Source organism: Hyalella azteca, unplaced genomic scaffold, assembly GCF_000764305.2.
Source record: "Hyalella azteca isolate HAZT.00-mixed unplaced genomic scaffold, Hazt_2.0.2 contig6990, whole genome shotgun sequence".
NCBI classification, from domain to species: Eukaryota; Metazoa; Arthropoda; class Malacostraca; order Amphipoda; family Hyalellidae; genus Hyalella; species Hyalella azteca.
The window spans coordinates 135,317-160,087 of record NW_025937129.1 but is presented as its reverse complement, the minus strand read 5'-3'; the positions used below and the strand labels follow the sequence as shown (position 1 = coordinate 160,087).

The 24,771-nt window shown below is 36.7% G+C and overlaps 1 protein-coding gene across 1 annotated transcript in view; it reads right to left on the bottom strand.

Annotated features, from left to right (window-relative positions):
• Window positions 1-417: 417 nt before the first annotated feature.
• The window catches only part of LOC108680872, a 49,016-nt gene continuing 24,662 nt past the window's right edge, over window positions 418-24,771 (bottom strand). Inside the window, exon 2 of the mRNA XM_018169789.1 lies at window positions 418-795. Coding sequence (XP_018025278.1) covers window positions 418-795 — 378 coding nt within the window. The remainder of the gene's footprint in view (window positions 796-24,771) is intronic.

The window sequence follows — 24,771 nt, the reverse complement described above, 5'->3', positions numbered from 1 at the left end:
GATGAGAAATGTTATTTGCAGAAATTCGTTTGTGTGAGTGAAAAGGGAGATTAGGATAATTAATATTAGTGGATGAGTGATAAGTGAGATTATATTGTATTTTTTTTATAAACTTTAATTTATTCAATTAGAAAATCCCCAAAATTGTATAACTTCCCGAAGCAACACCGAACGGATCAATTCTTACCATCTTCCATAAAAATATTCCTGGCCCGTGGCTGTAGAAGTGAATAACTTGACAGCGTTTGTGTTGCAAGCTGCCTAGGCAGGGGGCTTGTGACCCAGGCAAGCTACCGAGGCAGGGGGCTTGTGACCCAGGCAAGCTACCGAGGCAGGGGGCTTGTGACCCAGGCAAGCTACCGAGGCAGGGGGCTTGTGACCCAGACAAGCAATCGAGGCAGGGGGTTTGTGACCCAGTCAAGCCACCGAGGCAGGGGTTTGTGACCCAGACAAGCAACCGACGCAGGGGGTTTGTGACCCAGGCAAGCCACCAAGGCAGGGGGCTTGTGACCCAGGCAAGCCACCGAGGCAGGGGGCTTGTGATCCAGGCAAGCCACCGAGGCAGGGGTTTGTGACCCAGACAAGCAATCGAGGCAGGGGGTTTGTGACCCAGACAAGCAACCGACGCAGGGGGTTTGTGACCCAGGCAAGCCACCTAGGCAAGGGCTTGTGACCCAGGCAAGCTACAGAGGCAGGAGCTTGTGACCCAGGCAAGCTGCCTAGGCAAGGGGTTTTTGACCCAGGCAAGCCACAGAGGCAGGGTGTTAGTGACCCAGGCAAGCCACCGAGGCAGGGCTTGCGCAAGGTAATGAGCGTGTAAGTGAATTTTCCGCAAAATTTTATTTATGAAGTGAAATCATTCGGGCATGAAGCGCCCGAGCTCCGGCAATGGAGGTTCAACGAGTAAATTGTTTTCTGAACTATACGATGGCGTGGCTGCAGAAGCGGGCGCGGCCGGATTATATTTCGGTAAAATTTACCTGAATTGCGTGGCCATATTTCATGAAAATTTTGCATTATGTTATTTAGAGTGATTTTTTTTAAAGTCCTGATATTTTACTGGCTTGGACATGTTTCAGATTTTGATGCAGTAAGATTGGAAGTATGTTACAAACTGAACGAACGAGTAAGGCAAGCATATTTGTTAATTAATAAATGGTTTAAATATTTGTTATTACTATTATTGAATCTCAAACTAACTCACATTCTATATTGGAAATGGGCGGTATTTGAGATGAATCTTGATTCAGGCGACTTAGTCTATCTATTTCAAGAGCACTTGGTTCCATTACTGAACGTATTTATTAAATCAATTTTTCTCTGCACTCCGTGAAATATCTAGATGTAAGTTGAAGCTGTCCCAAGAGATTTAAAAAAATATCTCAATTCATCACCATTGCGTCTATAATTTGGTATTTTAATTCCCTCCTTTAATCATTTCTCCAAAGTCAGGCTAATAATCTCAGCGGAGTAATAAAAATCACTTTAATTTGCAGTCGCTGCTACAGGATTGGCTCGCAGGGGATTGCCAGTATTTACTGAGGATTTGCGGACAACTCGCGGCCACGAAGCTGCTTAAGGGCTGAGCTCGGCTCGATCTCTAGCGGTATTTTTTCTTTCTCTACTGAAAAACAAGGAGAGAAATTTATTGATGATTCTTATTGCGTATAAAAATATATATGTGACGCATTATGACTGATGAGGAAAAATATTCATTGGAAATGTATATAAATATTTATGTGACGCATTATGACTGATGAGGAAAAATATTCATTGGAAATAATAATAGTTTGCAGTTATATCAATGAAATTAAAGTCTTTAGTTCTAAATTGTCATGCATAATGTCATATACTTCAAGAAGACGGTAAGCATTAAAAAATTGAATGAATGCCAGAATTTCTATCTCATATTTCAATTCGTTGAATGCTATACGTTCATAGAAAAATTGTTTTTTATATTCTTAACAATAGCAGCCGATAAAATTTACAGGTAGAAATAATCTTTAACACGTTAAGTGTCGCAAGACCCACCGGTGGGTTGCAGGGTCTTTTTTTCTGGAAAATTCCGCTATTTAGTATCTTCTTAATTGCATTGGCGGAAAAAAATCGTAATGGCGTGAATCCTAATTAATTTTAAAAAGAACGATACGAAGGAAAATTTAATTTTTAAAATTTTCCTTTGTATCGTTGGAAATTATCGTATCGAGATTGGAAATTACAATATATACTAGTAAATTTAATTTAATTTACTACTATATATTGAATAATCAGCCTTTTTTGTCCACGGACTTGGCCTTTTTTAGGCCATCTGACAACCGTGGTGAGTCGTGTCGCACTCAACGTGTTAAATTCCCATGCACAGAAATAACGATTGCCAAATTTTACAATTTTATTCTCAAAATTTTTGGGGCTTACTTCCGACCAAAGCGTTTTAATTTGTTTACAACTATTTCGTACAAGAATTTTGTGCACTACACGTGGGATTATATTTGTTTTTCAAGCTTACGCATACTGTTAAATCCAAGAAGTTTTAGCAATTAATTCAGCAGAAAAATTTTCAATAACAAACGCGGAATCCATCTTCGAAAATTGATGTATTAAAGTTTGCCTAATATTTCAAATGGGACGGTTTTATGAAAGATTTGATGCTTTGTGCTATACGTATTCTAATTTAGCCTTCTACCCAAAGAACACAATATAATTTGGAACTGAAGACAAGCCTGCTACACGATTTTTTCCAGACATCCTGAGTTCCTTTGACATTTATTCAACATTTTCCTAAAAAATACCGCACATTAATTTTTTACTTTTTTCCTAGTTTATTAAAAGCAAAGACCCCACCATTGAAGTGCATTCAGGTACTCGAGTGCGGCGGTGTTCAGAGTACACCAATTTCCGTCAGGATGCAGCGCAATATTACCGACGCGGCACCTAAAATAGGCTATTTGAGTCGCGTATTATTGAGAGGAACGTGTTTTTCTCCACAGCCGCACAAGTTGGTCTGTTTTGCTCGCGGCTCCAACGCCTTCAGGTGCGAAAATTCTCACGGACGATAGTATTTATTAAGAACTTTATCAGGCTTTTCGCACTGCACTCGTATAAATATCCTGTGCAAACGTAACACCGAGAACAATTCAAAAATATATAGCTGTGAGACTTGTCTGAATATATAGCAAGGAATTGTCTGAATATCCAATTGCAAATACGATAGCATTTTAAATTCAGGGAAATTTTTTCACTCATGACAACATGTAAAAAATATATAATGAAAAGGAATGTGAAATTGACTGCTGATTCATATGATTAAACAACATGAAAAAGCATCTGGCCATATGGTCAGAGTCAGATCGAGTAAAGTTTTACCTTCCAGAGTGCCAATTCACCTTTAAATATTGAACTGCTACAATATACAGTTTTTCTAATTTGGTTTCAATATATCGTTAACTACATGCAGTGTAGTTGACTACATGACTACATAAAATCATGAGTTTTTTATCTATAACAAGGGAACATTGAAACCCGTATTTTTACTAGCTCATTTTCTTGAGCTTTTCTCCTTCAAAACTTTTGAGTTGTGGACGTCGCATCCGAAGCGATGACGAGAAAGCCACAGCCCGAAAACTTCATAATTTTGGAGGCACTTGGCGAGTGAACGCTTTTAGCAGCCGACTTTAAATTCTTCCATAAAAAGCGAATGCTTGAGAAGCGAGCCTTTCGCAGGAGCTTTTGAACTCAGTACCTGGCAATAAAAAAACTACTGTAATGAATTAAAAAATAATAAAAAATTTAGGGATTTTACAGAATTTAGGCTTCTAAACTTTAAAACCTGACAAACTATTTTTTATTGAACAATTTTCAATAATATGGTACTAAAATCTGCAATGTAGAAAGGCTGAAGTTATGACTAAAGGATATTAATAATGAAGATAGACTTGTGGATTAAATACCATACGGGACAACCGTATGGTTAACAGTTTTACCATTAGAAAAGTTATTTATTCCACCGTCTCTGTATGACATTGAAGTAATACAACATATAATAATTAAATGCTTTCCTGTTATTATCAAAATAATCTGGCTTTGATAATGTTGTTTTAACATTTCAATTCCGGACCTTTCTTGCATAATGTGAAATGACTCAGTCCGAAATATACTTAAGATACCGGAACAACATTAAACATCTTTCCTCTCACTGCATGAGCTTTGGAATGAAGGAACGATAAGACTTGTTTATTTTCTCAGTAATGGGGATTTAACTCGTCATTCTAAGGGCCTCTAACACTAACAAGTCTATACGTGTACAACTCGCGTGTACATAAATGCCCAATAGTAAGGCAGCACAGATAATTGTTCAAACCTCCAACAAATCTACGGGTGTACAGTTCGTTTATCCCTTAATGATAATATACTTTTAATTAAGCTAACAGCTTTTTATTTAAGAACCTTTTTTTCTGTGGGTGCAGTGTTCGTGTATCCCTGGATGGATAATATAATTTTAATCAAAGTAACAGCTTTTGGTCCAATAACCTTTTTTTCTGTGAATGTACAGTTTGTGGATCCGTGGATGATAGCAGTAGGATGGAGAAACAACTCCTCTAAGCTGGGCTGTTCGGAGCACTTCGGCTGCTCCTATACGAACTCTGCAGCAGAAGGGGGGACGTTTTAAGGCCGTTTTATGGACGCCAGTAGCGGAGGCCACAGCTTCAAAAGCACTCTGTAAATTTTTATACCTCTGGAGCAGCCTTGGCCTCTGCCCTGGGCGTAATCCATCAGAAGTGGGTTTTACAAAATATTTTTCCTTCTTTACACAGTTTTTTCTCCTTGCCTCGATACAATATACAGAAATAGGAAATTTCGCTTTTCCAATTCAAAAACCTAGATTAAAGCCCCGACTTAAAGTTTTGGAAACAAATTGTGAATGGGGCTTTAAATTCAGTGAAAAAAGACGAGCTTATTGGAATTTAAATGACCCGACTACGAGGGCAGGTGCTGCCTCCCTCGTTTCATTATGACGAACATGGTTGGGTCGCCGGCGTATGGAGCCTCCGTAATGGCAAAGTACGGCAGAAAATTGGCGACAAAAATTTAATGGACATCGTCCGATATTCCGATGGACCAGTCGCTGATGCAAGTTAGAACCGATATTTAAGGGGAGACTTGAGTGGTGGAATATAGATTGCTGGAAAATGAAATGAAAATATCGAAAGTGAAAAAATATCATGCATTAAGAAGCAAAGAAAATGTAAATTCACGATATTTTTAGTAGGAACTTTCGCGCGCAACAGTTCATAATTATAAAATTAGAATTAATAGAATGGCTTTATTTAAGCGGAAGAGATTGAAACCTAAAAAGTCTGATAGACTTTCAAAGTTACATAATATTCTATACGTAAAGAGTCAACGTACCTTGTAAGGAAAATTCGCGAAGAATCAGGGTGCGCTGGTATGACTGCGCATAACTCCTACATCAAATTGGCCGATTACCGATGCAGGCCTTATTGTTCTGGGGCCATACATTCAAAACTCGCTAGGTTAACGTAAATACTTACGCTCTATTTTCTTGTCTGTCATTGGTGGATTTTGCTTGAAAGGTCGTCAATGATTGGCTAATGAACTTACGATCTCTTAAATTTTTTGAAAGTATGGCCCTAGGCCCCTGGAGTCTCGCGCAGTTTCGCTTGCCTAGCTACCCACCGCACTCTTCCTTATGCCTCCGTGCTGAACAGTGTGACGTTTCTGTGACTGGGAGATATTTTAAAATTTTAGGCTTTATCTCTGAAGCTTCAGATTTTGAGATTTTGGAATCGTTTACTATTTTTGAACGAATAACCTGTCTAAACAACTCTTATTGTTCTTCTTAGCGAAACATTAATAATTAATTGATTTTACTTAGATCCCAAAGCTAGCTTCTAAGATGTCGTGTCGTGCATACATGGTAGTTATTGATTATCCTCTATACAGGTATTACAGAAGTTTTGCAGAGATGTTGGAAATGGCCTCTAAAACGGTTTCAATGAAAATAGTATTGACTTATATGACGTTTTCTTTGCTTTACAATTTCATGTCAATCAAACAAACTCGTAATATAAAAACCTGATATGTCGCATTCAATCATGAGTGTTATCATTAGCTACTGAAATCATATGAAAGCTTAAGAAAGAGAGGTACTAAAAGTACATAGTGATACTAGCACTTGGTTCATGGTTTTCTATTTATAAAAAAATTCTTATATTACGGTATCATACATTCCACACTCCTAGCAACACAAACATTATCGGTAAAATGTTTGGAAATAAATTGTTCAGTTTCGAGTAGAAAATGTCCAACCTAATTTTAGCCTGATGAGACTTCACAGAGCTGCATTGGATTAAAAACCTTATCATTCGAGTTGCCCAATATACTAATGGGGTGTCTGCTCGCAGTATGCATTGCGATCCCCAACACATGGTACGATAAATGCACGAATATTCCAAGATCACGACGGAGAAATCGTCTGGGGAACAGATTTGCATGCGAATAAATCTTCGTAGGGATGCAAGGTGCCATGAAAGATGGACGCCGTAGAAATGTTTTAGAGTAAAGGTCTCGGGGAGATTTGTTGAGCAGCGGAGATTCCTGAGCTTGTTGATGGATGGCTGAGAATCTGGGGCCATACTTTCAAACTCGCTAAGTTAACGTTAATACTTACGCTCTATTTTCTTGTCAATGATTGGTGGATTTTGCTTGAAAGGCCGTCAATGATTGGCTGATGAACTTACAATCTCTTAACTTTTTTTTGGAAGTATGGCCCCTGGATTGGAGCTTTCTTCGCAGCGCTGCAGCTGACCTAGATCTAGTCTTAAATTAAAGTATCACAGATAAGATAATGTAATATGTTTTGGCCAATGCGATCTGATATGCGTTATTTACTATTGACAACGAAACACAATAAGTGATGGTGAAATTGGTCCAATTAATTACTGCAAGTAAAATAGCCTTTGAATCTATATAGATAAATTATATTCTTTCGGATAGGTTTAAAATTACAATGCTGACCAGCCGTTGAGGCTTCAATTTATTAGCAAGGAATTTTAAATAATCTCTATTAAATATTCTGTAAATTTACTCGCATTATGATCCCGTACTTCGCCGAATACCCTAACAGTCTCATTATTATTCAGTGCAAATTCATCTTTAATTCCATCAGCCTCATGAACTCGGTTCACTGCATTGGAAGAGATCGAAGTTTTCAATGTATTTCCGCTGAGCAAATTTGAGGATTTATCTAGAGATAAGCTCGTGTTTGTAGTGGATTACGGAGAGTAGCGTCAGCGAAACATCGTTGCTTTAAGAGCATAATGGAGATTTTATGCAAATCATCGCTTGTCGATTGCGGCTGAATAATCGTAACCGATGTTGTGTTTGCTGAGCAAATTTCCAATGAATAGCGTGTTTGGCGAGTGAGGGATGATGATTTTTGTTTTACCCCTAAAATGACAGCGAAAATATTTACTAGGGTACAAGAACGATAGAATTACTAGGTGTGACTATTTGAATAATTTTTTGTAGTCACAGTATTAATCTTTTTCTATAAATTTTGGATGTAAAAGGGGTTATTACGCATTACACAAATTTAGTCTCGAGCATGTTATCATTTAGTTTACATTTTATCACACAGCGAAAAATCCTATTTTTGCTCAGGAAATTTTTGATTATTGAGCCTGCATGTCAATGTCGTGCTTAGCGTTTAAGCTGGGTACATATAAAAACTCACCTCATTTTATATATATATATATATATGGTGAGTATATATAAGTATGAGTATGCATGCAGGGTGCATTTGCTCACCATATTTTATCATAGATGAATCCTATACGTAAGTCACGTCGGAGTTGCCCTGAACTCGACCAGTTATACATACTAGATGCATTAAAGAGTACATTTCAATTCGAAGATAACCTGAGTTAATATTCTCGGGCAGGACTTTGTGCTGGCCTCCGTGAATACTGTAACCGATGTTGTGTTTGCTGAGCAAATTTCCAATGAATAGCGTGTTTGGCGAGTGAGGGATGATGATTTTTGTTTTACCCCTAAAATGACAGCGAAAATATTTACTAGGGTACAAGAACGATAGAATTACTAGGTGTGACTATTTGAATAATTTTTTGTAGTCACAGTATTAATCTTTTTCTATAAATTTTGGATGTAAAAGGGGTTATTACGCATTACACAAATTTAGTCTCGAGCATGTTATCATTTAGTTTACATTTTATCACACAGCGAAAAATCCTATTTTTGCTCAGGAAATTTTTGATTATTGAGCCTGCATGTCAATGTCGTGCTTAGCGTTTAAGCTGGGTACATATAAAAACTCACCTCATTTTATATATATATATATATATGGTGAGTATATATAAGTATGAGTATGCATGCAGGGTGCATTTGCTCACCATATTTTATCATAGATGAATCCTAATGCACGTCGGAGTTGACTGAAACTCGACCAGTTATACATACTAGATGCATTAAAGAGTACATTTCAATTCGAAGATAACCTGAGTTAATATTCTCGGGCAGGACTTTGTGCTGGCCTCCGTGAATACAAAATGATTGTCCTGGCTCCCAGCGACAAAGTTCCAGAAGCACATAAAGCAGGAGAAAAAAACTTTGTCACTAAAAGCAAGTTATGGGAACTTTACTGTTTTGTAATGCTTCAATGACTAACAATTGCAGAATGACATATGAAAAAGTTCAGAGTTGAATGTGTGAAAATTTCATTATAATCTATTTAATTAATTCGGAAAATTGAATCAATAGTTAACTTTGTTGAAGAAATTAAATTCAACTGCAAGGAATAATTTTTCAAAGATAAATATTATTATTATAAGTGGATTTGAGTAATGATAAACGCTAGATCATGATCAACATCCAGAGTAATGATAAGATTTAAACTGTATTGGTAACCTTCCATCCATTTGTCTCTCATATAACATGACTTGATGACCTATAAACTGGTGTAGCAAGCGCCTAAGTTGGGCGCTGGGCGGAATCTCTTAAATGTTTATTGGAATCAAATGCCCTGTTTAGTGAAGCAACCATTGTAAACTGGCCTCTAAATGCTCCATTGGGTGTAAGTTTAATGAAATTGCTGTTACTGTATTGTGTTTACAACTCGGCCGTCCTGCCAGCAACCTGACAGTAAACTCGCGGTTGGTGTTCAGAGTGCCTCAGTACACGAGAAACTAATATTATGTGTTTCTAACATTGGAAAAAATTATGTGCAAAGTTCTTGAAATAATCTAATATGATTCAATAAAATCAGTTTCATCATATCTCATTTGGATTAAATGTTGTTTTAATTGAGAACATATCGTTTTAATTGATCACTTGTTAGTAGCCGACTAGCTGAAATTTCGATTGAATGCTAAACTTGTTAAGTCTACGGGATTGAAGCCAAACATTTAAGTACCTTGGTTATAGGTATATACAAAATTTAAATACAAAATAAAAAACCTTTCAATTATATGTATAGTATATAAAATAATTATAATATATAACATATTTTTTGAAGTTCCATTTAATAATACAGGGTAAGCAAATGAAAATAAGAGAAGATAATTCATGTTGAAAATTTATGATTCCCGACCATTCATGTTCAGAAAGTAAAAATGATCTGAAAATACACGTATTTTGTCCCATGTTCATTTGGTGTTGACAATCCGAAATTTCGAGAGCTGTCGAAGAACTTCAAGATCCTGCGGGTGACGAACATCAGCCTCAAGAATGGCAATATATTGCGGTCCTGAGACTGGCATCGCTACACAAGACTCGGGGGTTTCAATTTAAGAAACAATTTGAGAGCCCCAAACAGAATTTATTTGTCGGTACACGAGCAAGACGACTGAGTGACTCGAGGAAGGGAATTCCGGATCAATATAAAGACCAATATCGTCAGATCCGCATTTTGTCGGTGCATTTTGCAGGCTTCGGCGCCGCAATAATCCCGAAAATAGTTCAAATTTTTCTGCATGAGCATCCATGAAAATGTTTTACTAATGCTGTGTTACAATATAATTTATCTTAATTTGGAATAAATTAAATTATGTGCACAGGAGTGCTCGGGGCTTTTAAAATTTACTGCTGAATGGATGCATTGTTAATTTAAATTCACAGAATGTGGGAAATTTGAAATTCGCAGGTTTTTGCTGTGCTACAAGAATATTTGAGCTTCGGTTAAACATTTTTTCGGGCAATTTTGAGCTTTAGTTTATTCATAAGTCATAAGGTTGATTAATCAAGAGGATTCGAGTTTTCCTTATTATATACATGAATGATAAATGTGAGAAATAACATACTTTTACAAGAGACGATATCGTTGGCTCATAACACCTGGCTGCTCCACAGAGAAAAACAAACAACGAAGTTTGGTTCTGAATCTCAAGCTTTTGAGCTAGTATTGCTTTGTTTGTCTTCTATCAATAAATTTCAGAGGTTATTACGAAATTTTGAATTTATATGAACGAGATCGTCTTACAAACATAATTTTATCCTTTACCAGGCCATAAATTTCACACTGCGTGTTGTCTTGCTTAGAAATAAGAATTGAGTAGACCACTTTGAAATGATTTACTTGACGCTCCTGAAAAGGATATTATTTTAAAATATGTCTGTTTGCATTTAGATGATAGATGATAAGATGATAAAGAAATGAGAAAATGCATTTAGATGATAAATTTACATTTAAATGCATTATTTACAAATGAATAAAAAACTACCGTTGTATATATAATAACCTGAAAAGTTTTGCACTCATGTGTCCGAAAACGAAAGAAGAAATATTCCATAAAAATGACCAGAAACATTTCGTTCGCGCCTAGCTTTATGTTGACATTGACGCATAATTTGCATGCGAATCATAAGATTTTAAAGAGAAATTAACACTCTGGGTCGCTCATCACCTCCTTCACTTCCTGTTAGGTAGGGATACCATGCGTAGCGAACTAAGATTCATTAAACGAATAATAAAGAACGAACGAAGTATGAAACTTGATCGTGATAAGTTCAAGTCTCAGCGAATTATTAAGGCATGAATCGTGCCGAGGTAGGATTTCACCTGGAGCAGAGCTCCGAGCTGGGAACCTTGCCCGTCGTATCTGCTTTAAATAAAGATACCTGATAATTGTGTGTAATTCAATAATAATAAAGATACCTGATTCATTATGTGATTGAATTGAATGTTTAATAATAATTATATGAGATTTTTTAAAAACGTTTTAACTTGTAGTATATAATATTTATATATGAGGAAAGCGGCTAAATATAGTATGAATTAAATTAAAATCAAGAATATTATCGTTTATATGAACTTATTTCATATTATAATATGGTCTGAACTATAATAATAATCTGAAAAAAACTAAGAAAATACCTATTGTGAAGAAAACCAAATTTGTTCAAATCCGAAAGTAATGATTACTGCATAAAATTTAAAAAAATAACGATTATGTTAATTTATGGCGTATAATTGAAATTATATAATTCCATGCGAACACCTAAGTTTAGCTAAATAATAAACAATATTATTTTCCATTCCAAGCTCTCCCTGTCGTACATAATCCGGGAGTGACTTAACTATAAGTGGGGCATGGCATTTAATTGGAGCTCATTACCACCCCAGCATTTGTTGACTTGCAATTATAGTGGCGTGGCGCAGCCTGCAGTCGGCGCTTTAAAACTGCTGCTGTTAGGGGGAGGTGACATGTCACGGAGAGCGTCGATTTATTCCTTGCTAGGGAGCGGTAATTTGCACGGCTGCGTGAGGCAGCAATTAGCAGGGCGGTTAGGGAGAGAACACACGTGCATGCGTGTTGCCTGTATTTTTAGCGCATTTTCTCATTTATGAAAAAAATGCGCTATTGTGCTCGCCATGTCCGTCTGTCCGACCGTCCGTCCGTCCGTATGGCCGTATGTTTGTCTGTCCGTCTGTCTGTCTGTCTGTCTGTCCGTCCGTGACTTCATGTTTTCGTCAACGAGAAAATGCGCTCTCTGTCACTCACTGCAGTGAGTTATGAGTTATATTTTTTTACAAAGCTGGGATTTTTTTGTTAAGCGCGCAATTCAGTTTATGAATACAGAATGACAGTTATTTGTTTAATCTATGAAATTTAAAGCAATGGTTTATCGAGAGAATTCCCTATAACTTCAAGAAAACGTTCAGAATTTACAATTGGTATGCTGAACGAACAAAGGTAAAATAAGTTTTCCTGGATGTTAAATTTACTCACATTACGGTCTGACGCAAAATAATGAAAACGATAAGACGATGTAAAGACAATAAAAATTACTGGAGTATGAAAATAATTATAATGATTTTTTTGCTAATAAGGTGCAGATATTGAGGTGCGACCTAAGAAGTTAGCATGAGCTAAAACCCATCTAGGAACTATTAGGGCCAGCCTAGTAATTTTCTATCTGTACTTCCCCTAGCGCTATTTGTGGGCACCAGACGATAACATAAAATTGTGACTCATAGCAGGTCTATGCTCACCTTTTCCGCATGGGAGGTTGTGATCTAAAAATTCATTCATGAACTGCTTACCGATATAAGCTACAACTTGCGGAATAAGAAAAGTATTTAATTCAATATCGTATTCACTTATAATTCCCAGTTGGGTAATTTCATTCACGTGCATTATTCATCCTCATTCATCATCTTCCGCATTCATCATCCCAGAATACAATATTAATTCTTCTGATATGAGGATTTGGTTACACAATCGACATTCCTTGTGACGTTACATGCGTTTGAATTTACAGAGACTTCAAAATGATCTCCATCCGAAACAGAATGTTTGAACATCAACCACTGTTCCTGACAAAGAAAAACTTCAGAGCAGCCATTACGACGCAAGATTACGTCGCATTCTCTCAGAGACGAATACTCAAGAACTTGAAATAAGTGCATAAAACCGGAATGTAGATGGAACATGAGATTAGTGAAGAAACTTGGGCAGCCCTGGCTAGTGAAACTTCCATGAATCTTCAGTGACTTTTGTGATTATGGTGCGCCAGGCGGCTAACTTGGGTAAATAAATATGAAACAAGAAAATTGGTTGCCCACGATTTTCGTGCAGTTACAAATAACAAAAATGTTATGTTCAGCTTTTTTCGTCACCCTTTGAATGATCCCAGAAACTTCTAACGCGGCGTTTCAGCGTGGCCTGGGACTGCAACGTCTCAAAACACCTACCAATGATCCATATAAAGGCATGAGCGAGTAACAACGGGCGACTCTGCAATCGGATTAAATGTTCGCCCAATAAATTCAAATTATTATTTCCTATTTGGATATGTTTTGATATGAATTTTCCTATAAATTTCGAGCAAAATTTTTCTTGTAAACAAATTAATTACTTCGTATCACCAGCTTCAGGTCCACGTCAAATTCACTCCAATATTATAGACAAAAATTTGAATTTTAAAGATATTCAATAAGGAGGATGAAGATCTCGATTTGTTCCAAATAAAGCAGAGAGCAAATCAAGGTTCACTGTTTGATGCACATGTTTGTCATGCAAACAGCCCTCGGTAGAGCACTGCAATATCCATTGAATATGATTGCCTGTTTTAAGTCCATCCGATAACGGAATAGGAAGCCAATAATATTCACGGGACTTGCATACATTATTTAGGCTCTCAACCCAAGTGGATAAAAATCTTTTATAAGTTTCTTTTTTCTATTTCTCGCCAATTCTCTATTGTAGGTAAAATTCAGCAGCACATTAGCAAGTTTAATTTTGTCTATGAATGAAATCTAAATTATGAAATCTAAATTAATTTCATGCATGAAAGCGTTTCAGTAGCGTATTTACTGAAGAGGACTTGAACAGTATTCCAGCCATTGAGGAGCGCCCAGTCGGCTCTAAATTAACAAGCTTTCATATACAAGAAGAAGAGGTTCTCAAGCGCCTTATCGCTGTAAATCCAAACAAGTCTCTATCTCAATCAATCGTCAGTTATGGAAAGATCGGGTTCCAAAGGCCGGATCCCTTGTGAATCAAGTCACGAAAAGTTCAAGAATCGGCAACAGGCCATGGGCCTATGTCTTCAACGCCGACACTTCTATTCTATTCTATGAATTTATGTCGCATGAAGCTTCACAACAATGAAGCTTTTCGGAGCATTGTCATCAAATCAAATCGTATGTGGTTCTAGGTTATAATCAGACTACATTTTCTGAATATTAGCCCATAATATTTCACATGCGTTTATTTTTCATTATTATAGGATAATGTTCGGGGTACACCAATTTCAACCAGGGCTGATGTGGGGATCGTGTTTGAATCGACATTGACGACCACGCAAATGTGACGAGTCCGTGTAGCAGAACATCATTGTCAGGTAATGCTGCCTGCCATTGAAAATTGTTTTTGAAATAAGTAATTCTGTATGTAATTTATTGGTAGTTTTGATTAAAATTTTGTAACAGTTATATAATACTTTGGTAGGTATAAATGTTGGGACCATAATATTATATTTGAGCCAGCAAAGGCAGCAATGTATTAAATGCTGTGATATAATTACTTAGCTGTTGTAGTACTTTTGGAACGATCGCATTCGCATAAGGACTCGGACATATCTAAGCCTCTTCGTTTTTACTAAGTTACAGGGAACATTTTTCGAAATGCAGCATGTTGCTGGCTAGAGATATGAGCGCTATAATGACTCCTCGGTGTTATAAATGAAATATTTTGAGGTAGTAAATGTGTGTGCTAGGTCGGAGCTGGTATGCTGATGAGCATGGCACGACAGCTCCAGAGATATTGAGCACGCGCAGCTCTGGTGCTACGCAACAAAAATGCGATTTGCATTTCAAATGAGACTTGCTTGCCTGCCAAGTTTGCTGATGTAAACTGTCTCGGTGATCGAAGTTGACAATGTTTTGCACGGATGTCTTATGCATGGCCCTCGACTTTGCTCTGACTGCAAAAAAGATTCATGGGCATGGAACGTGTGTGTGAATAAGACAACGTGTGTTTTATTAACAACATGTGTTTTATTCAGCGCAGGAGTCATGAATTATGTCTGCCAAGTGAAAAGTTCCATGGCATGATTTTCATCTTAGGTTTACAGATACAGTTAATGGAAAGTTTGTGACTCCAAAAGAACTTATGTGGGAATTGAACTCTACAATTGCAGTAAGAAATAACCAGCAATTATCATGAACTCTTGTAATTGGTGGGAGCAATTATATTGGATTGAGCGTCATCACTAAAATGGGAGATCATAGCTGAAGCAACCATCGAACTCAACCACCTTGAAAATTATTGACAACTTGGCATAGCTTGCCGCTACACAGAAAGTTCATATTGTGGTAGACGCTTTATAAAGTTCAACTTGCGAAATTGGTCAATTGCATGAGCTCTGGTCCATGGGAGAAGTTTAAAAAGTGTGAAGCTTCAAAGTTGTATGACTATAATTGTATAGTCGTAGATGTATAGTTGTACATCAGATATGGCTTTATGAGCAAGGTACTATTTCAGTCAATTTCAGTATTAATAATTTATGAAACATTTTAAGAAAAGTTTCAAAATTCATTTAAAAATAATTTTGTTGGCAATGAAGTACTTTTCCATGAAATACGACTTGCTTGGTTTTCGAATTATGAAATGATATGATCGGGATATTCTTCAGGGTATTTTTGTTATGATGCAACTAGTATAAAAATGTTATTAATCCATAAACTTGTAATGTGATTTATGATTCTAAATTTTTTTGTAAGGTCTTGCAATATTACTAGTTGTTCGGATACGTCGGAAACGTCTCACCATGATTTGACGAAAAGTTGATGAAAGTGCTTTGCACAAACATTAGTTACTCGCAAACTGGATAAAAGTTGGCTATTTTTATTGATTCTATTTCTGATAGCGTATTTACTTGAAAACGGCATTATTTTCTCTGAAAATTTGAGCTAAAATGATGTAGGTTTTGGCTATTTTGCGTGTTAAAAATATTGAAAAATATCCATTCTTGTTTGCTGGTTTGCTATTGGTCTAATAGAACGCAAAGAAATTATATCTCATGCGACTGACCTCGAGGTTTAGAATCTACGCCTAGCTACTCAAAGGCTCCAGAGTGTGTTTGAATTGAAAATTTCAGCCATTTGAAAATTTCAGCCAATTTGAATTTCGGCCAATTGAAAATTTCGTCAGATTGCCTCTGGAAACACCGGGAGCCGTGCGAGTAACTCTCACGAAGGAAGAGAGCTGCTCGATGGATCGGAATTTCTCGTTATCAAAAACTCTAATTTTGGAAATTTGATTTGTGAAAAAAATTTAATTTGTGAAATGATTCTAAAAACAGATAAATCCACACTACCAATTGCTGTTTTTTGCATCGTTTAAAATTGCTGTTTTGTGAACTACTTGAGAAACAAATTGTAGTTTTAAGAACTAACAATGCTCGAACAGTCTGTTTCCTATAGAGATCACGAAACATGACATGACTAGCCTTGGTGCTTCGGAATTGTGGAATAAATCGAAAGTTTGATGGAGTTTCTGATTCCAATTCTGATAGGCGGACTCCGAGATGACATGGAGCACAAGACATCAGAGCATTCAGAGCTGCAGGGAAGGCTTTAAAAGTTTACGGCCAGAAGATTCAAGAGGAGGTTTTTCATTTACTGCTCAGAAGATATGACGAAATCAAAAACCAGAATTAAGCTTAAAACATGGCCCCAGATTTCATTTATATGTAATCGAAGAAATGCAGTTACCTTTTAGATGTCACAGTCATGAGACGATTCCTAATTTTGTGCATGTTCGCTCATGAAACATTAACAAATGATGTTTATTGTTTAGTATGATAAATGCCACTGGCGTTGGTGATGGACGGTCAAACTTGCTTTTGGAAGTTTAGCTAATGAATGATGCCATAAATTATCTCTCAAATAAATCTTCCTGGATTCAAGTCAGGGAATACGTCGGAAAAGTTCTTGATATTTTAGTCCATTCTGAGCTGGGATTGGGAGAAATGATTTTTTCAAAGCTCTATCTCATCTCAAGGCTCGTTAAACAAAACTTAAAATCCGTAACGACCTCCCTGCACTGCTAATTTAGTCGCAGTGGACGCTCCTGACACATTAGAATCTTAGTTGGTTTTTCTGCTTCAGATGAGTGAGAGACGGTTGGCCTGAGATAACGCGACTCTTATTCATCTTTGAGGTAACGGGATTGAATATATTTATTAATATACTATTATATTAAATATAATATGATATTTTAATTTAATATTCTTCAATCCCGTGAAGTCACGGGAATGAATATCAGCGGCATCAGCAGCTGCGACGTGAGAGTAGGACTGAATTAAGCGTCACGATTCCCTGACGAGTGAGATTTATACAATTACGAATATTTCAATTCCGACTTTCCGTCAACTAAATATTAAATAGCTCAAGTTATGATTATCGGCCATTTATCAAATTTCATGGGTAATTTTAGATACGTAGATAAAGAAACGTTAATAATTAACTAAATTATAGGTTAAGTTGAATAATAGAATAATAATCGTTGTTTATACGTGTGCAGTAAGATTATAATTATTATTAATATATAGTAATGAGAAAACTACTTCGGAGCTGAATATATATTACAGAGGTTTCGCTTCCTGTTTCTTGTGTAAAAATAAATAATGTTTCATGATTGTCCAGAAAATCAATTCACCGAGTTGCGTTTGTTTGTTGAACATGACTATTTATCAATTTACAATTGATTTAAGAATTTATCCTAACGGTTATGCAAACCGATATAGCAAACATCTCAGATGCCAAAATCACCCACTGTTCGATTCAGACATTAAATTCGAATCTACTGAAATCGCCAAAACTACTGAAACCGCTCTGTTTTTAATACATTCATGATCATGTATAGATACGAACATGTTTTGAATGCATACCTATTTCATAATACATTTCGAATACATTTTCAACACATACAAAAATGATTTCGAAGTCTGGGAGGAAGAAAATCAAGATAAAAGCCTCTGAAGGTTGTTTATTGTTCAGTAGCCTATTTCGAAGAAACTTTCGACGCTTTTTTGACTTGTCCGCGCCACGAAGTGCTCGGTTTTATTAGCGCTAGTTTCCTCTCGTTGACAGTGATTGATTTTAACTTCCGTAGCTTGGTGGCATGAAATAATGTATTATAGAACTCAATTTTGTGCTAGAGTTTTACCCTCAAGTATAACCTTAACTGACTTTTGACGTTCAGGCACTTCAACGACATTAATAAATAAAAAATTTATGAACACCACGGAAAAGTGGACGTCTGAACCAGGAATTAATATCCGAATAAAATTCAAAGTTTTCGTTGTGAGAAGCATCGAGGAAAAAAATCGCGCCATGAGAGTGGAATCTATAAATTTAATTTATTAATTTATAGCATTCTATCATGGTGAAATTCCTTTAAATTTATCATGAAATTTTGTCTGTTATTCCAATAAATCCGTCAAATTAAAAATCTTTCATTCAATGCTAACTTCTGGCAGTTCTTGAAGTACTTCATTGTATATGTTACATCGGTTCACTTAAAACAGAAAGCGGATTGATGAACATATTATAAGCAAGATAGATCGGTAATATGTTCATCAAATAAATAATATATTCATTTTAGCTTGATTTTGTCCCGGTAACACAAGATAATTGTCCAATGTCCATCCTGCGTGCGACGACACGAAATTAGTAATATTTTTTAATATAAAACATAGTTTAAACTGCGAAAAATTAAATAAAGCATTAAAGGCTGAAGAGAGAGTGACATTTTTTCTTTAGAGGAAAGTATTTGAAAACGTGCAACCATTTACTGTCACATAAAAGTCTCAATGTTGAAATTTCTGCGATGATGTCAGTGTGCGACAGACATAACTTATACTTCAATTTTGTGAGCAGTTCTCGCATCTCAAGATGACGAGCCACAAAAGATATCTTCGAACAAAAGTTACAGGAATGTTTTACAATCCACTGAAAGGCGGCTAGAAGAAGCGTGTCTGCCGATGACATCGCTTCAAATTGAAAAAGAAGTTCATTTCTGGAAGCTCGTCTCAGTGAAAATAGCCCAAAAGACGAAAGTTTCCACTCCTTGAAATTGGGTTTCTACATGAAAAAAATTTCTGAGGTCATCAGAACGGCAAGATTGAATGTCTTTAACATATAAATTACGAAGCCTTGTCAGGATAAAAATAAGTAGTCGAATTATTGGAGAGTGTTTTAGCAATTTACTTAAAATTTATACTCAAATTTAGACTGAAATGATCAGTTCAGCAACACACATACATTAAATCGCCTCGGGATCCAGCCATGTAAAAAAATATTTTATCACATATGTTCTGAACCACGAAGCATTATGACTCCAAATACACACTAATCTGAAGCAGTTCTTCTCTAAACCCTAAATATTGATTTATAATACACGTTTTTAGATTTTTTACACAAAATACACATGCATGATGTGTATTTGAGTCACAGTCTGGATCTGACGGGACCGCGTCTTGAGGTCTGGAATTGTTAAGGCCAGTCGTACGTCATCCCGAGCACCGGGAAATAGACTGATCGAGCACGGCTGTGAAGGCTCTCATTGTGACCACAATCGACCAAAAATCACCCATCGCGACCCACAAAGGAGGTCCTTGGATCATCAACACAAAAGACCGGAAAAGATTTCGAAGACTGGGCCTAATGTGCGAGAAATTCGTGTTCGATATCGGGTCAGCAGATTGGTCCACTTCCGAAATTTAGTGCCGCTGAAGAGGCGTTTACTCGAAGGAAGAATTTCAAGCGTTGATTTAATTATGCTGCTCTCTTCTTTTCGATCCACTGAAGGCACTTTTGAATTAAGAGTCCAAGGAGTACCTTTTTAGCGCATTTCCTCATTTATGGAAAAAAGGCGCTATTGAGTTAGTCATGTCCGTCCGTCAGTCTGTCCGTCCGTGACTTCACATTTTCGTCGACGAGAGAATACGCTCGCTGTCACTCACTGCAGTGAGTTCCGAGTTATATTTTTTAAATCAGAACCTGCATTTATGAGTGAATAATCAAGATCTGTGATATTTAAAAGCGTCTTGGCTTTCATAATATGTTGATCGGAAAAATTATTTTATTGCCAACAATTAGTCATTAACTTTGGAAATACTCATTTGAAGTAATGAAACGCTCATTTCGGGTACTTAAGCTATGATAATGTTTAAAAACAGTTCTCCAACCTCGTTGTAAAGCATTACATGAGTAATATGATACCAACATAATTTTGACCACGGAAAATACATTTTGGCCTTAAAAATTCGACGATGTGAGTATTAAAAAGAACGCATGTAATAATTTTTTATTATATGAAAAAATAAGTTGGAATTGGCTAATCTCCATAGTAATAAATATTTATTAACAGGAAAAAAATAGTTTCCCTAACTATTTGAACCTTATCAATGAAAATAGCCTCTGCTTCCCGAACACAGAGCTGCACAGAAAGACCGCCGAATGGCCGATCTCGCATCTGAGCCGCGGTATCTGCACGGCTTCATTTGTCCTCATCGGAAGGAGGATAGAAGCCTTCCGATGCACTTCACTGACGCTTCTTTTGCTGAGCTTCTTCGACAGCTTGTCTTTAGAGAACGATATTCTGTCCAGACCCAAGAATTGCGACACTAAAATTAAACAGAAAATATTTTATTTGCGCAGTGAAGACCCATGGAATGCAGAAATGAATATTGGATTAAAAACAAAATTTTGTATCAACGAATTTTTCGTCTGTGGTGCTCTGATGTATAACGTCTGTGGTGCTCTGACCTTCCGAAATAAATACTTGTGTCAGTATTTGATAAGCGCGACCGTAATTTATACAATATGCTGAAAATATGTGGTCTGAAAACATAAGAAAAACTTAATTTGAATTCACAATATCGTATTGCTGTCATAAGCAACGTAATATTCTTTTGCGAGAACTCCAAATAAAATTATAAAAATAGTTGAAAATATCGAGCGTAAATTTTTCAATCTATAGTTTTTCGATATACGATTTATGTTAATTTTCCTCTATGAAAAATAAAAATTTTTGTTTAACGAAATTTTTCCTGTCCCATGGGGTGGCGGCTCCTGCATTTTTGAACGTAAATTTCAAGTACAATAACCAGGCCTTATTGAACGCTCAATTTCCATTCCGCTCTCGGGAAGCTGCAATATCCTTAAATGAATTTCGCGTCGGTCGGAGATGCTTGGACCCAATCTTTATTAGCTAATGGAATTTCAGCGCATGCATTTCTTGGCATTGTTGAGCGAACTTTTACTGCTCCAGCGAGGGTCGGACGCGTTGCAGAGAATAAATGCGGCTCCGTTACCGGTATGAGGTAGCGCCAACACTGCAGCCAACCACGCGTATTGCTTTATATTGGGAAAATTTCAAGGTGTTATGTTAAAATATAATGATAAAATTACATATAATGACATATAGATGAAATTATGCGGAAATATCACGCCAGTGATTGACGTCATCAGTTACAAATATTACAGGAACACGAGAAATTGCATGGAAATTCTATTTACGAGTGAAGTGTAATTTTTTTATTAGAATTTAATAATTTCATACGACTCCATGGAACTGTGAGTATAGTTCAGGAAATGAACTTGAATGAGTTTAGAAACAAATAAGTAAAAACAAAGCTGAATAATTTAACTGTATATTATACGAAGAAATTTAGGTTGCCAACCACTGCTAGTTGTCCTACATAGAAACAATTGGAGTGGTGAGATATAATAATTCTATTGAACTGGAAAATTTTTCTCTGTACACTTGCTATCAAGGCTATGCGTAAATTAGTCACTTTACAAGATACTGTAAAGAGGAACTCCTCCAGATAATAGATACTGTTTGTGAGCTGATATTTATTGTCCGCAAGCCTAGAGTTAAGCGGGATATTTCCATTGAAATACTAAAGTTTTCGATAGAGCGTTGCTGTTCTAGTTCAAGCAATAATGTTTCCATTGAAGAACTGATGTTTTTTGAAGCTGGAATCGTTTTTTTAACTCTGAAGGTTTTGCATTATTGTTTCACACTGTACGCTGTAAGTTTCTTGTGTTACTTTATATACTTTCAGAAGATATACAAATGGATGCAATAAACCAAGCTTAAACATGGAAATTGGTGCAAAATCGTCCCTAGCCCCTGCTCAGAGCGTGAGTGCATAACATTTCTCGCGGTTTAAATGCAGTGGAGAATTCAATGTAGAACAGAACAAGAGAAAAATGCACCCATTACGCTAGAAAAAANCGTCCAACGTTACATCCGACGACGACTCGGAGACGGAGGACGACGAAGGCGGCGCATCAGCGTGACCTTGGACTACGACGTCCTAAACTCATCATAAGGTCATAAGGTAAGGTAAGGTGCTATCAAGGCTTGCTAATATACTCTAAAGAGGTACTCATCCAGATAATAGATACTGTCTGTCAGCGGATATTTAATGTCCGCAAGCCTATAGTTAAGCGGGGATATTTCCATTGAAAAATTTAAATTGTCGATGGAGCGTTGTTTTCAAGTTCAAATAATACTGTTTCCATTGAAGAACTAATGTTTTTTGAAGCTGGAATAGTTTTTTTAACTCTAAAGGTTTTGCATTATTGTTTCATACTGTACGCTGTAAGTTCCTTGTGTTACTTTATACACTTTCAGAAGATATAAAAATGGTTGCAATAAACCAAGCTTAAACGTGGAAATTGGTGCAAAATCGTCCCTAGCCCCAGCTCAGAGCGTGAGTGCATAACATTTCTCGCGGTTTAAATGCAGTGGAGAATTCAATGTAGAACAGAACAAGAGAAAAATGCACCCATTACGCTAGAAAAAATACGCAGAAGCCGCTGTGGCCTTGGCTTGCTTCTTGTTTAGAGGAAATGTAGCGGCAGCGTCGACCATCCTGCCGTGCAATGGTTTCCTTCCGACGTACGAGAGACAGCCTTGTGTTCTTAAAATAAAGATGTTCTTAAAATAAAGAAACGCAGACTTGAAATACGAGATCTTCTGCAGATGAGATCGGATTGTTTTCAGCTGACATTCCAGCACGTTTTTTATTGGGGAAAATCGCACAATTGTCACAGTAAGATCCAAAACCAATATATTTTTAAAAGTTTGTTGCGCAAGACGATGAAGAACCAGTTAACAGAATCTAAGTAAGCACCTTGACTAAAAAAAAGTGTGCGAGTGCAGAATTTAAGCGCATGATTGTCATTACCAAGTCAGGAAAGTTGACAAGACTTGCAAACTTTGCAAAAAGTTTAGTTTGACTGCCCGGTCATCAGTGAACTTTATCGGTAAGTTTATGTGCAATCAAACTTTCAAAACTTTTTCTTTTAGGTTCACCACGAACTTCTGGCTTAATTCAGACACAATTTAGTTGAGATGCTGGATAATGAATAATAATCCAGACACAATTTAGTTGGGATGCTGGATAATGAATAATAATCCAGACACAATTTAGTTGGGATGCTGGATAATGAATAATAATCCAGACACAATTTAGTTGGAATGCTGGATAATGAATAATAACCCAGACACAATTTAGTTGGAATGCTGGATAATGAATAATAATCAGTACACGCTGAGTTGATGAGACGCTTGCCGTGCATGCGTGGATCATCGAGATGAATTAAGATTCACGCAATGATTAAATACACTTCATATATAATGACTGATGATACGCCCTATGAGATAGGTTCTTTCGAAAAATTACCGTTAGTTATTATATATTAAACATGAGCATTAGTGAATTGGTTTCCCTCCGGACGAATTACTTTGGACGAATTAACTTTTTTGTGCGTAATAAAAATGTTTATCAGGTAATAAATTGCTTATTATTTCGAATAACAATAAACCAATTTGATATTGAGCATAATACTCGTGATATATTTACGCGGGCAAGCTAAGGTATTTTGACAGGCGTCAAGCGATTAGGCTGATGGTGCCGTAACCCAGCCACTTAAATTCGCAGTCAACAACTTGATTGAAGGACGCCCGAACAGCGAAATGATGGAAAACTTTCCCATAAAAAATTTGAAATGTAAATTTCATCCAAAATTGAACGCGATGGAAATTTGGAAGCTTGAGCTAGGCAATAATTTATTCAAGTCGTACTATCTGAACGGCTGACTTAGGTTACAAGAAGAATAACATTTCATTTAGCGCACAGGAAATAGCTAACGGTTCATCATTCAATAATCCATAAAAATTTCAATTCAGGATTTACGAAACTTTTAAAATATTTTACATGTAATGAAAGTCATATTGATAATATAAATCCATACCAAAAAATTTCTGGCTTGTTAATCCTCAAAATGTTTTTTTTTAATTTGAGAGCACGAGCCAGCCTTGACCCGATGAGTTATATCTTCAATCTCCACGAGTAAAATTAAGGGATCTCCATGATCCAGTTCCATCTCGCGTGCGTCATTTTTTCATCCGGCATTTCGGAGACTCGTTCCCGTGCCAAAGCTTTGGCATATTTTGCAGCTGGGATAATTAAGCAGATTCAAAGCTGGTAATCCAACTAATGCTGCCGCATCAGACTGCGACACAGAAAACAATTTAAAAAATAAGACTGCTTATAACAGGATTTACATTGGAAACGTGTGGGTGGAGCGTGAGCGGCTGCATCAACGGCCGATCGATGGCCGGCGATGATTCAGCGATGATTTTAGGCAGGGGTGCGGTAGAACTCCACGGCAACGAACTATTTTCAACAACATTTAAGTCCGGACAC